Here is a 14,306-nt window from a genome sequence, read left to right as displayed (position 1 = left end):
ACACAGGCCCCCCTCTCAAGCCTGTCAAGGTCCCTCTAGATGCCATCCCTCCTCTCCAGCATGTTGACCATGCAGCTTGGTGTTGTCAGCAAACTTGCTGAGGATGCACTCGAACCCACTGTCTATGTCATCAAAGATTTTAAATAGCACCAGTCCAAATACCAACCCCTGAGGACACCACTCATCACTGGTCTGCAACTGGATATTGAGGTGTTGAGTGCAACCATCCAGTCAATTCCCTATATACCAGTAGTTCATCTGTCTAATCCATGCCTCTTAAATTTAAAGACAAGGATTTGTATGAACAGTTGCAAAGTACCATCCTCAGAGTCACTTCTCTGACCATAACTGCATTTTAGCAGATGTCCACCTCAATATTACCAGTGACAGATCCATCATGGCCCTGAAAATCCACTATATCTATTCCACCTTCAGTTTTACCCAGGCCAAAAACCCACATGGTGTACAGGAATAGGCAAAATGCTAGGAAATGTGGGCAACTCCCATGCTGTTCACAACCATTAATGTCCAAACCCAAGCACATTCTTCATTACAAAAACACAGGCAAAATTCCAAACACAAAAAGCAGTTATCTTTTTTAGGGACAACTAACAATCCTTGACAGCACTACCATTTGGAAAAATACTCTGTGTTCAGCTCCACCTACACCCATTGTTTTGTTACAAGATATGCTGCTCTCCCAAACAATTTTACCAAGTAATTTTTTAAAAAAATTCAACTTCAGAGCAGGGTATCTGCACTGATATTACCATGGTCTAATAGGAAAGGTTGGAGAACTGATTAGAAAGTACAATATACAATCAAGATATCAACACTTGCTCTCAAACAGCTTAAAACTATTTCAAAGTGTACAGAAGCAGCAATAAACAGTTCATATTTCTATCCTTCCAGTGAACGTACTACAAAGGGCAATCTGGGCGAGCCAGTGCTAAATACATGTTCCTGGCAAAGCTCTGCCAGCTCAGACATGTCTTTGTTATTACACTGCTCCTTCTGACGCAGCCTCTCTGTGCAGAGTTTAGAGGACGCTTCCACCCCTGGGGTGACCTGCTCTTTCTCTTTGTTCAGAGCATTCAGTAAAAGCAGCAATCTAACTTTTGCCTTTTATGCTTCTGCCATGTATTATTACGCACTCCTACTGCATTTTCATACTGATTCAGTAACCCTGACCCCAGTAAACCCCTGAAAATTTGCACTAACACTCAATGCATATCAGCTCTGCTCTCTTCACTTTGCTAAAGAGAGTAAGAAGACCATTGAGGAGGGGAGGAAGAGCTGATACACTGCCCACCTCCAGCTCTAGCACAATCCCACTGCTGCTCCTCACCCTTTGTAGAAGAGCAATGTATGGCCGAGCAAAGTCAGGCTAGACCAACAGCCCAATAATACTGGTGCAAAATAATTTTGGGGCTGCACATATTTGCTATCTGGTGCATATTTTTTTGCTATCATAGCACATCTGGGATATGCTGTGAAGCTGGCATTTCCCCCAGCATTCACTATCCCAAAACCTCTGCCAATACACTATCTTTTGTCAAGAAGAAAGATAAAAACATATTAACAAACATATTAACAAATGTAAAGAAAGGAAAAACATCACAGCAAGAGTCGCTCTTCTGTTCTGTCTTTTCACGTTAGTACTTCTGCAGTCACTTCAGCAGCTCTGCTGTTAGACCAGCTCCTGTTTCTACAGCAGATTATAAACAGGCATACTACTCTATCACAGTGCAAATGCATTCTAGTCTACGTGGCCATTTTCCCCTCCTTGTGCAACTAAGTCAAGCCTGCCTACTTATTTATGAGAGCAAGTTTCAGCTGCAGTCAGTGCTGTTTGGATGCTATTGTTGTGCAAGTGAGCTAACATCTATAGTCTCACGTTATCAGCAGAATGTCTATCTTATGTCCAGAAACTGCATTATAGGAGTGACAGATGCAGCAAAAATTGAGCAATAATTTAATTTTCAATTGCAATATCTTCTCTCTGACCCGACAGTTCAAGAAGTCATCACTGGACAACTAGAGTGAGGAAACTCAATATCAGAGACCCAGAAAAGGAATCCCCAGGATGTCTTTTCACACGGCCATTTTCTCTGACTACAGCTTCTCTTGAGTAGAATGAATCACTTGCTGGTCTGTCTTGGGTTAGCTCACATCTATTTAAACCAGCGTGAAGATCCACACCTTTGATGTGAGTTAATTAAACTCACATGACTTTCTCCAGCCTGGCTTCTGCAGCTTCAGAAGTGAAGGGAGCCAAATTAGGCCCATCTGTCTAAATGGAAGGGAGTCCTCTCCTGCCATAAGGCACACTTCATTACTCAGCACAGGAGCTGCCTTCCAAGAGCACCAGGAAAGGGGTGCTACCCAGAACATCAGGCCTGCTAAGCATGGGGGTTTTCATAAGAACCATAGTTCTGTGCCATGAGCTTCTCTGCACAGAAGCCTCAAGGGTCTGTCTACAAAAGGATTTCCTGCAATAACCTTTTTTAACCCTTGGAACTTTTTGGCACCAACAGATCTGAAAAATACATTTTGTTTTTTTTTTTTCATTTAAAACTAAAGAAGGAACTAAGTGCAGTGGAGCAGAGGAGATGACTCTCTCTGCCTTGATCCCACAGCTATTCCTTGTGTAACTGATTTTTGTAGTCTATACAAGCTCTAGAGCTTCTCAGTTGTTATACTGGAATCCCAAGAAGAAAGCAAGTAGCCTTACGTAATTCACACCGTCAGGTACAGCTGCTAGAAAAAGGAATCAAACCACTCCCTGGTGCAACTCAGTTCTGTCATCTGGGGAAGCAAAGGCAGAAGATACAATCACACAACCTCAGTTCTCAAATTTGTTTTAAAGGATTTGACCTGGTAAAGGAACTGCAGAATTGTTATCAGATCCCATTCTGTCTCTGCCACAGTGCTGCCGTGCCTCAGTAGAGATACAAACTAAACTTTGGTTATGAGTTTCTGTCTGTGTTATACAAGTCACCATCACAGCAAAACCATAAGTAAAAAAAACCCAACCAACCAAAAAAAAACAACCCTTCAGTGACCTGTTCTTTGTGAGACAAGATTTGAAGGAAGTATTTAAGTTTGTATGTAAAGACATACTATTCTGTTGGGAAACAAACTTAACAGTGAAAACCTGACAAAACAGACCAGAAAACTTTTCTCCTCTGCCACAGATGATCTTTAGGAATGGTACAAAAACTAACAAAGAAATTCACAATGAAAAAAGCACAGCAATCAGCAATACATACCTAAGTACATACCATAAATAGTGACAAACATTTACTGATGTTACAGTAAAGTAAGGAAATTGTCCAAAAAGCGAAAACTTGTGATATATTTGTGATATGTCCTAAGAGGTTCCTTCTTAAACCTAACAAAAATGAGGTATGAGATGACCTACATATGGATTAGTTTCAGCTGAAGTGAGAGTCCCCAGAGACTGAATGGGTGAAAAACCGACTAGTTGGGTCAGGAGAATAGTGCTGTACTTGGAGGCCAGTTACAAGCATAGTAGTGCAGGGACCTATTCTGTTAGATACCCAAGGAGAAAACAGAGGGTACACCCATCAAGGTAACGGATGATGAAGCCTCCCTCAGGTGCAGTCACAGAGTCACAGAATGGGTTAGGTTGGAAGGGACCACTGGGGGTCATCTCGTCCAACCTCCCAGCTCAAGCAGGGTCATCCTAGAACAAGTTACTTAGGATTGTATCCAAGATGGCTTTTGAGTATCTCCAGAGAAGGAGACACCACAACCTCTCGGGGCAGCCTGCTCCGGTGCTCAGTAACTCCCACAGTAAAAAAGTTCTTCCTCGCATCAATATGGTTACCATTCAGAAGGGTTTGGCAGGAACCTCACAAAATTCAACTTGGACAAATGCCAAGTCCTGCTCCTGAGGAGGAGCAAGCCCCTGCACCGGCACAGGCTTGCAACCGACTGGCTCAGTCAGCCCGCTCTGCAGAAAAGACCGTGGGACAGTAGGCTTAACACAAGCCAGCAGTATGTCCAGGCAGCAATAACAGCCAGCAGCACTCCATACTGTGTCAATAGTAGCACAGCCAGGAGATCATAGGAAGCAATTCTTCCCTGGCACATGGCAGGCCATTCTCATATCATCAACTCTGACACTGCAGTCCTGCATGCTAGGTGGGCATTAATAAACTTGAACAAGTCCAGGAAATGGTTACAAAGGTGCTATCAAGGACTTGAGCCCTTGCACTCCAAGAAGAGCTGGAAGATTCAGCTGTCAGAAAAGACAGTTTGAAGACTTACTGTCAGCCTGCTAGTACCTATGGGGAGGTTATCAAAAAGGTGCATGACACAAGAACAGGAGACAACAGGCATAAACTGGCATAGGGAGTACCTCATGGAACATCAGGAAGAAATAAAAGTTCACTATGAAGACAGCAAACCAGTATAACAGGCTGCTCAGAGAGGCTGCAAAGCCTCCATCATTGGAGGTCTTCAAACTCAATCAGATAAAACCCTGACCAACCCGGTTTGAATTCAATGTTGACACTGCTTTGAGCTGAAGGATGGATTATAGACCTCCTGATGTCCTTTCCATCCTGAAGGGCTCTGTGATTCAATGCCTCCTGCTACAGGTTCTATAACGCATAATAATGGAAAAGAGTTCACAGGATTGAGGCTGGTTACATTTGGGAGCCTGGAACCGGTATTTGCACCTTGGACTTCTGAGAGGTACTACTTTATGGTTTGTACAGTGCAACTGAAAAACAGCACACAGCTTCGTTGTGCTCACACTGGGGGCATCTTGGAGCAATGACACAATGTTTTCGTCAGACACTACGTTGCCTCTGAGAGTTGAGGTTTGCAAACAAATGTGCACAGGTAAGAAGTACTCTAATTAAAGAGGAAATAAGAAGTGCAGACTTCAAGGTTTAATGAATCATAAAAAATACCAAGAAAAAAACTAATCCAGCTAATTTCCAGGTGTTTAATTGACTTGGTTGAAACATTTGTGTTGATGAACATAAGCACATATAGTTATTTCCCTGTATAGAACTCAACAAGCTGAAATACTGATTCTTCATCTGGAGCATGAATGGTAATCATTTGCTAATAAAGTCATAACTTCTCTACATACCAAATCAAGGTCTTGGGAGACCCTCCGCTTGCGCAGCTCTTCCATCCTCTCACATACATCTGTGAAGCAGGTGTTATAGTAGTCTGCATACTGCTGTGCCAGATCATCAATATTTCCCAGTGATCCATCCTACGGTGGAGACAAAGAAAAAGAAAACAGGTTAATCAGTTTAAATTTAATTTAAAGGTGACAGCACAACTCTGAAGGAAACCCCCTCCCTGCAGCACATAGTGCTCAGGTCATCCTCTCCACCCCTAGTCCAGACCACACTAAGCAAAAAACCAGTTGGGAACTGCAGTACCACAGTAGCTCCTCACAAACAGGTGGGACCTTGTTAATTCCTACAGAGAGAGAAGGCAGGGACAGCAATGCAGAGCAGTGGAACAACATATCCTTAGGCACTATCTGCCTCAATTCCCTCCCACCAACATATACTCATATTTCACCTGGTTCTCCCAAGCAGCTGCCCACTCCTCCAGTAACCAGTCAGTACATATGTCTCACTGACCCTATTTATTTGGGAGTGGTCCTGCTTTCCTTGACAATAACTTACAGCAACTAAAAACATTAAACTTCTTGCTTATAAGCCAAATCAGCTAGACAGCAAACAGTGTCACTCACAAAGACACTCTGCCAGTTGGTCTTTTAAGATATGCTGGAGGTGGAAATACAGTTTGCTGAGTCTCAAATGTCTGCTTTGCAGGGCAGGATTGCTACACTGCTAATAAAATGGCTATAGCCAAAAATCTAATTGTAATTATCTGGTAATTACATCCAGATTCATACTTTTAAAGTGATGAATAAAGAAAATAAGAAGAAAACAAAAAACAGGCTGGGTTTTAAGTGACATGAGAAATTCTTCTAAGCTTCAGATATGTATGCCATATCTGTGAGGTGAGGGGCTTGGCAGGTACAATATGCACACACTTAAAACAGGTCTAAAAGATGGGATGGAGTAATTTTGTTTTCCTACATATCTAATTTATGAAAGCCTGTATGTTACTGTATACATTCTTTAAAAGGTAGCAGTCTACATTTTGTGCCTATTCTGAGAAGAACAAGAATACATTGCAGAATGTTATTTCATTGCTGCTGTTAATAGATGCACATGTATAAATATAAAATTATGTCTCAATTATTAAGAGAAAACTAAGCAATAGAGAAATAATTTAAAAATAATTATGCTAACAATATACATAAATTCCAGGTAGAGTTTTAGCATACGAGCTAGGAGGAACTTTTTATTAGTAACTACACCTTACTGAAGATGTTGCCATTTGGAAATAAGTATGTGGCCCCACCCTCAGGGTTTTGGAATATGTTGAAGAGGTAGATATGTTCTAATGAAGTATCACTTCCAGAGAATTGGAAAAAGCATGCCAATTTAAATCAAAGTGAAAGCCTATCAAATTTCAGAGTCTGTGAAACTCACTTTCTATTTTTTTAAAGTGCAATTGCACATGTGCAACAGCTATCTCCAATCCTCCAGAAAGTTTTGTAGAGCTCACATTGCCAAAATTCAGAACAGCTTGCATTTTCTCAAAACTACTGTGTTCAGTACAGGTGGAAAACAACCCGCATATCGCATGGAGCAGCAGAAGCAAAATAACTATATTAAATATATATCTACATTTCTCTCCCCCCCACATACCTATGTATTTTTTTACTGTCTTTCCCATCTGTCAACCTGCCAAAGATCTCACACAGGAGATGTTTCACACATTAAAAGACTGGGGTCCTTACATAAGCACACTTCTGAGATCTTCAGACTTTGGACAAACAACTTTCTATGCTTCTAAGCAAGTGTACAGTTTAAAAGAACAAAACAACAGCATCTTTGAGAATATGACAGCGCTACCCTGCCTTTCTACTGGAGCAGTAGTGCTACCTGCTCACAGCAGGCAGCAAGAATACGTCTTCCTCCAGCCGCTGCCTTGCTATCCATCACTTCCCAACAAGAGAGAAGAAACTTGAACTCTTTGTACCACAAGTTCCGTGCATGTCCCTGTGCAACTGTACACTCTTACAGTGGCTGGGGGCATGCTTACTCATCCCACGGGCACTTCGAGCTGCTTTCACAATGTTTGCACACTCAAAATGAATAACTAGGGCTGCACTGCTGGGGGAAAAAAATAAACACCAAATTGAAAAAGCAACCCCAAATCTTAACCTTCATTTGCTCACTTCTGTGGGCAGTAAGAAAACCTGTATGACTTCCGAAGAGATCATGTGACATCTGAATCCCAGCCACTCCATCATAACAAACATTCCTCTAAGGCTTACCAAAAATTCCCACTTTGGAGTATCTTCCCCAGCCAGAGTCTGTTTATTCCTTGATAAGCTTTATCAGTTAAGAGTACAGGAGGTGGAAACAGTAATGATAGAAGGGCACCACAGGAAAGCATAATTTTATTAGAACAATATGAAAGCTGCCTATTTACTAGTCCATTGCCTTTCTCAGTTCTGGAAACCCTTAAATTTCACAAAGGCTCCAAAATGGGTGTAACTTGCGAAGTAAATTTATGACTCTGAATTGAGTGAAATACTCCAAATCCAAACATATCAGGTGAACTTCTGCTTAAGTGAGAGCCAGGCAGAGCTAAGAATCACAGCACACTCCAGCGCTCCACCCCACACCTTCCCACAAATCCTCAGACACGTGGTCACAGACCATTTGCAGGATAGCAATGGCACTGCCAACAGATCAAACAAAGCTGAACAAGTGCTCATTTTTCACTTGTGTTGGTGTGCAGTTCACTGTGCTATTTTTAAAGGTAATCTCTAAAAGGCTTAAAGGCTTGCGACTGTCCCTAGAGCAAAATTAGCTCGATAGCAGCCCCCCAATTAAAGCCTGCAGAACGCGGGTGGCCCCACTGCCAGCGAGCACGTGGCTGCAAAGAAAGGCCTATTCACAAGTGACCCAGTCTGCCAGTGCTCCAGTGTCCAGAGGAGCACAGCTTCAGGCAGCCTGACTGACAGGAGGGATTGTTGGCAGTGCTTGGGACTTCCATCAGGGTTTATGCTCCAAATACAGCCCAAGCCAGCTCTCTGGGGAAAGCTAGTCCTGTGGGAAAACTTAATGTCCAAAAAAGATGAAGGAACAGAACAAAATCCCAGGAGATCTTAGAGATGAGAACTAATAACTGAAACACATACTCATTGCAGCCCTGCCACGCACTTCTGCTGGGTCACCAGAGCAAGGGCAGCTACAGCTTTACATGGCTGTCACTCTACAAATGCAGCATGCAACCCTCTAACTAGATGTGAACAGCTTTGGGGTTTGAAGCCTCTAGCCTTGAAAAATTGGAACAAAAATACAAACATTTGCATTTGCACCTCAACTCACCAGAAAGTTGTAGTGTCAATTGAATGATCTTGTCTGTGGCCAAGAGCTACTGAATTTATGCATGTGGGCATACAGAAAGCATTGCTTTAGTCAAAAGAAATTGAGAAAGACAAATCAACCCAAGCCAAAGACACCAAGTATTTCACAACCCGCAGCATCCATTCCTGTTCCATGAAGTAAATAATATCATAACAAAGGATTTTATACCTGATTTATATGACCTCATATTTCATCCCTACATATAGTTATCTCCAGTCTCCACCTTTATTCTTCAAGTACTACTAAAAATATGGCAAAACTTAAAAAAAAAAGACATTTCATTTTTCTACTGCACTAGTAATGGCCAAGAGAACCTACTTTAGATATCATCAAACCACAAGTATAACTAATCAGGAGATGAATTTAGAGCTATGGCATTTTGTCTGTCTATTCATTAAGCTGACCCCCCAACTTCTCCAAATAATTCTAAACTGTCTCACACAAAATCACCAGCAGTGTGTTTTGTATTTCTATTTTGGTTTTGAGTATTAAAAAAATATTCATACACAAAACATTAGCTTCAACTTAATAAGTCATTCATTCCTTTACAAAGAGAGTCAAAGGAATTGTTCTGAAATGTTTTTTAAAAATCCCTAGAATTATTAATAAAACAGAAAAATAAAAGCATTCATAACTAATGGTATTTTAGAAATATTTCTCTCTGATGCATAAAGAATAAGAGCCAGTGCTAATTTTCATAGTTTTAGACAAATTTGGACTGCCATTTTAGTTTCACAAGTAAGAAAAAGCACACAGTTATTTGGTACCAAAAATAATAAGCCAATGCAATTTATAATGAGCCTTCAGTTACGTACCACTATGTCCCGTTTTGACATAGATGGGTCAGATATTTGAAACAGCTTCTGTGAGTAATGGAAAAGGACAGAGCTTTTAAATTTGTTCTTACTGATATATCTCTAATTCAGTAGCCTCTAAAATGCTCTTAACTGCCTTAGGTCAGTAACATTTTTAAAACCAAGACCTCATAGTAAACTCTCATTTTGTCACAAATCTAACAGCTAAACAAACTCCTAGCATGAAGAGTATTTACACAAGTTGTGTTTATTCCCATACAAACTGCAGTGTTCCAGCTACATAATCCCACAGATCTTCTCTGGTGGAAAAAAAAATTGTAAGCAACATAAATGTTGAGCAGAAATACCATTCCCCAAACACTTTATTTGTAAAAAGTTACAACATTTTTCTCCCAAGACTTCACTACTGCCTGAGACCTTTCCATAAAATAGTTTGATAGCCAGGAAAGTAAAGAACCCACTATTTATAAAGCATTAAACATAAAATGAAGATTCAATAAAACATTCTAATGAAAACAGAAGTTATCTCAGATTTCTATTTTCAGTTGTCAAGTATGTTCCTAAATTTCCATCTTATAATGTATGCAAGCAACATTTTTTGGCATCATAAAACACAGAGCAAAATGATGAATTGCCCTGAAATTCCCAGAGAATTAGTTCTGATATGCATGTGAATACCAAAGGAATCCATTGGGATTCCTGTTAATGGAGTGACTACAAAGAAAAGTTGGAACGATCTGCACTTATTATAAAGTTAGGATTTATCGGTCACTGCACATCAGTTAGTTTAACACCCCAGCAGAATCCTTTGTATTTGACATCTGAAAGTGTAAAAGGGGAAAATGTTTTGTCAGAGAGCTCTGCTGGTTGTAAAATTAAGTAAAAATACGTTCATATTTTAATAATAGTAATAAAATAAAACCACTACTAGCTAAGGAGGAATAATAGACTTTCCTAAGTAACATATTTGCTAATATTTAGATTTGGCACTAGGACCAGCTTATTTCTGGCAGTTGGATTTTAACAAGGACGCCTACCAAAAATTTGTGGAACATGACCTTGCATTTCAATAATACCTTTGGTTTGGAGAGCTCTAAGAAGTACATAAATGAAAGTCAGAATGTAGGCCAGAGCAAACAGGCTTGTTTGGGGAGGAGAGACGGGTAAGAGGGAGGAGGGACCAAAAGTGGTGAAATGAGAACATCTGCTGAAGGAAAACATGCTTGTGCCTAATAAACACGCCATTTTCAACAGGACTTCATCCATATAGCACACATACTTAAAGATGCTTAAAACTAAGCAGAACTAGTTTAGCTAGAAAGCAAGGGAGCTAGCAAGCTCAGATTTTCATGGGACAACTTTGACTAAGATACCAGCCCGTTTTGGATATTTTTATTTATGCAAGCTCATAAAAGCTTAAGGAACTTGTGCAGCCTTCCCTAAGCAACTTTGGACTGGCAGCAGAACTCTCTGCATTGCAAAATATACTAATACCTGAATTCAAGCTACAGTTGATTCATCTGAGAGAGAAACTGTATTCCAGGTTCCTCCACAGTTCTAAGGAGAGAGATTTAAATCAGATCCAAACCTTTTCAAAACAGAAGAGTTAGACCTGCACCCCCCTTTCTGGCTAGAGCTTGTGTCTCAATTTGCTACAGTAATACAGACTTGCATGGCAAGGACAGGCATCTGTAGGAAAACCTACGGAACTTCATGATAATTGTATCTTAACACATTTCTGACCCTCTTACCTGTCCCTTTCTAGCAATGTATTTCTTCTAGGAACAGTGCTGATGTTTTGCCTTCTGACACAGCTTCAAAATGGTTGCATTAAAAATGAACCCAAGAAGCTGCTAGAGAAACACTCTCTTCTTTTCCTAGGGCTTGGAAAGGACAATCATCCATTCAGCAGAACTAACAATTCCACCATCCATGAAATGACAGGTTCAAAGTCTGTCTTGACAGTCAGCAGGGTCAGAAATGTGAATGAGAGAGAAACACAAGGCCAGGCAGCCAGTGCTTGCCTTGATATTCAGGAGAAGGCATAAAATACTCAGTGTAGAAGTCATGACATTTTTATATTGAGAACAGCTATTTTGGAGGTTGCTGAAGGGTTGTCATGGTTCCCTTGACCTCTCTATAGCTGGACACTGTGAGAACAAAGAGAACATACAGATCAGACTGATTCAATAGAAGACTTTCCATTAATTTTTATGGCATCTGAGGGTTGAGTCATTAAACTATGAGGCTTACAGACAGAGTTACAAAAATAGATCTAATAATACTGTGTCAAGCTCTCTGCAGCATGGTTAAAATCTTAATAGATTCTGTACAATAAGCAGAATGCCCAATGATATACTTTGATAATAAAGATTTTGCAGCAGTTATCTGAAATAAATGACACAACCCACTGAGTTCAGAGCACAGTCACTCCAGACCCAGAAAATTTATATTAAACCACAGACTTAAGTTTTTTCTTAACATATATATATATATGAAACCTTGCCCTACCTTTACAACAAAACAAACTCTTATCCTTTTCAAAATTCTGCAAATAAAGTGGTTTTTTCACCATCAGCACCACAGTCTTTCTCCCCCTCGCTTTTCACAGTAAAGCCTCAAAATCTTTGTCAAGAAAGTGTAACAAAGCATCTCTGGATGTGATTTACGCTTTTCACTCTGCAAACTGAAATAAATTTGAAAGCACACTACTGGGACCTCTCTCTCTGGCATGCAACCAAGGAAGTCCTTTATGGAAAAAAACAAAAAACATATGCAAGCTAACAAAAAAGCTGCATCTATGCAAATGTACATTCCAACATACTTAAAAAGTAGGTATTTATCACAAGTAGAACCAGGTCTTGACAGACAAGAATACATGCAAATTTTATGAATAAAAGTTAGTTCAAAGCACCCTTAATGTCCAGCTTCCCCAATAACAGCATATTATCTTCTATCCTCCTTTCCCCGAGGTGATATGCACTAAGCTCATCAAAATGTAACTCAAAACTCTTGTCTGCTCTGATACCTCTAAGGCCACCACCACCCACTATGCTGGTCAGCAGTCAGGCACAAATTGTCATTGTCAGCTTGTAAAGCAGAATAAGTTAACAACGCCTTAAGCACCTGACATCACCTCTCATTAGTTTTGTCTCCCTTGCTTTCACTGCCTCCTCATTTTGCACACTGTTTGGTGAGACTTTTCTCAAATTTAGTGGAAAAGTGTCTCTTCAGGTGCACCAGCTGCAGTGGGCTTCTATCCTCAGACTTGGAGCAGAAACAAATGGTAAACAAAAAAATAGCAAGAATTAAGAAATGTACATATATCTGATTAAAGCACCATTAAGGAGATGGAGATGAATTTCTTGTTTCAAATTCAGGACGTTTAGCATATGTTACGGGTGTGGCTTCATGTTTGAGATAAGTTAGGGTCTAATGAAACAGATATGCAAATGCCAAACATCTCAAGCAGATGATGAAACAAATCTTTATTTCAGTGAGTTGGCCATATCAACTGCAACAGTGAAGAAGGTCTCACTAAAGTTCTTTCCATTATATTTAGTAGTAACACAGTACAACAAAAACAAATATTCTGTGACATTTGGGACTACATAACTGAGGTGTGAGCAATCATAAAAATAGTAGCCTGAAAAAAATCAAACAGAAAACATGTAAAGAAAAAAAATATTTGGGTATTTAGAGGCAAAACAGACTATGTAGTCAACAGTATCTCAGGACAACTGTGCAAGCTCAGCAAGTCTGGTTTACATTATTTCCCAAGGTGTTAAAGTTGCTCAGAGAAAGCAAACTTTGGTCATGTCCAAGTTTTACTGACAAAAGTATTTTTCCAAGTGTCCATGGTAGGATAGAATGTCCATCTTTAGCTTAAACTTTGCTATGCTTTTCACCTGGACAGTTTGGCACAATCAGGACATACCTTGCCCAGAAAAAGGGAAGTTCACTCAAAAAATCTTCTCATCCTTCTTTCTCTGTTCCCCCCACCCTTTCCCTTGCTTCTCCAATGTACTATTGTGTGTTCCTTTCCCCTTTATTTCTACTTCTCTGGGTTTGGGGTTTTTCCCCCTGTGGGAAATAAACAGGACAGTTTTACTACAAGCGGGGGTTTCCATGGCTGCCTCCTGTCGGGGTACTTGGGAACCATTTTGTTTGAAGAACTCTTTTGTGGTTGGGGACTGGTGGACTACTTGTGGTTCTGCTTGAAGTTGCTTATTGCTGCTGCCTATTTGCTGCTACATACAGTTCTGCTTGAGGTTACCTATTGCTCTGCTTATAGTTCTGCCTGCTTACTGCTACTTATTGTTACTTACTGTTCTGCTTGCTTACTGTTACAGTGCAAAGGGGAGCTGGGAAGAATGTAAGGTGGTGCGACCACCCTGGGCTCACTGCCAGGGAACCATGCGGCCGGGAGCAGGGAAACAACCTGACAGGTGGATGAGGACAACCAATGGGCTGCACCAGAAGACAAAGATCCCCTTCTAAGGAAGAAAAGAGCGAGGCCTGGCATGGGAGGAGCAAGGGAGTGGTTATGCTAATCGAAGGGTATTAAAAGGGCTCGTCCCTCCCATCCGGGTGTGCTCGAACTGGGTCGGAACTTCGGTGCGCCCAGTGCGCTGTTAATAAAGTTCTTTGTGTCACTTTATTTGGCCGTCTCAAAAATTTTAATGAGAAATATGTCTCACACCCCCACCCTTTTTTAAAGCAAGGCCCAAGGTCCTGAGCAAATCCCTATGAACAGCAGTTTCCCCCAGCCCCTCAAAACCCAGTGGTACTGGATTCAGGTATGCATCAGTGAAGGAGAGCCCTCCATGCCTTCCCCTATTTCTCACTATCTCAACAGCTGAATCCTGCATGGAACTTGCCCCCAGCTAAAATTACTGAAGAGCAGAGAAGAGAGCACAGCCTTCTCCCCCTCTGCAGGAAATCCAGCACTGGGAAAGCCCAGCAGGGCTGCAGT

At 40.8% G+C, this 14,306-nt stretch overlaps 1 protein-coding gene across 7 annotated transcripts in view; it reads right to left on the bottom strand.

The window, feature by feature from the left end:
- Window positions 1-5,255, bottom strand: part of SASH1 (SAM and SH3 domain containing 1) — a 98,033-nt gene extending 92,778 nt beyond the window's left edge. For all 7 annotated transcript variants that reach the window (XM_025895689.2, XM_018078156.2, XM_025895690.2 and 4 more), the window contains exon 1: window positions 5,132-5,255. In XM_025895689.2, coding sequence (XP_025751474.2) covers window positions 5,132-5,176 — 45 coding nt within the window. In that variant the 5' untranslated portion in view covers window positions 5,177-5,255. The remainder of the gene's footprint in view (window positions 1-5,131) is intronic.
- Window positions 5,256-14,306: the final 9,051 nt, after the last annotated feature.

This window comes from Manacus vitellinus, unplaced genomic scaffold, assembly GCF_001715985.3.
Source record: "Manacus vitellinus isolate BGI_N305 unplaced genomic scaffold, ASM171598v3 scaffold_4_pilon, whole genome shotgun sequence".
Lineage (NCBI taxonomy): Eukaryota > Metazoa > Chordata > Aves > Passeriformes > Pipridae > Manacus > Manacus vitellinus.
Note: the sequence above shows the minus strand (reverse complement) of the source record. Positions and strands in the feature narration are given on the sequence as shown.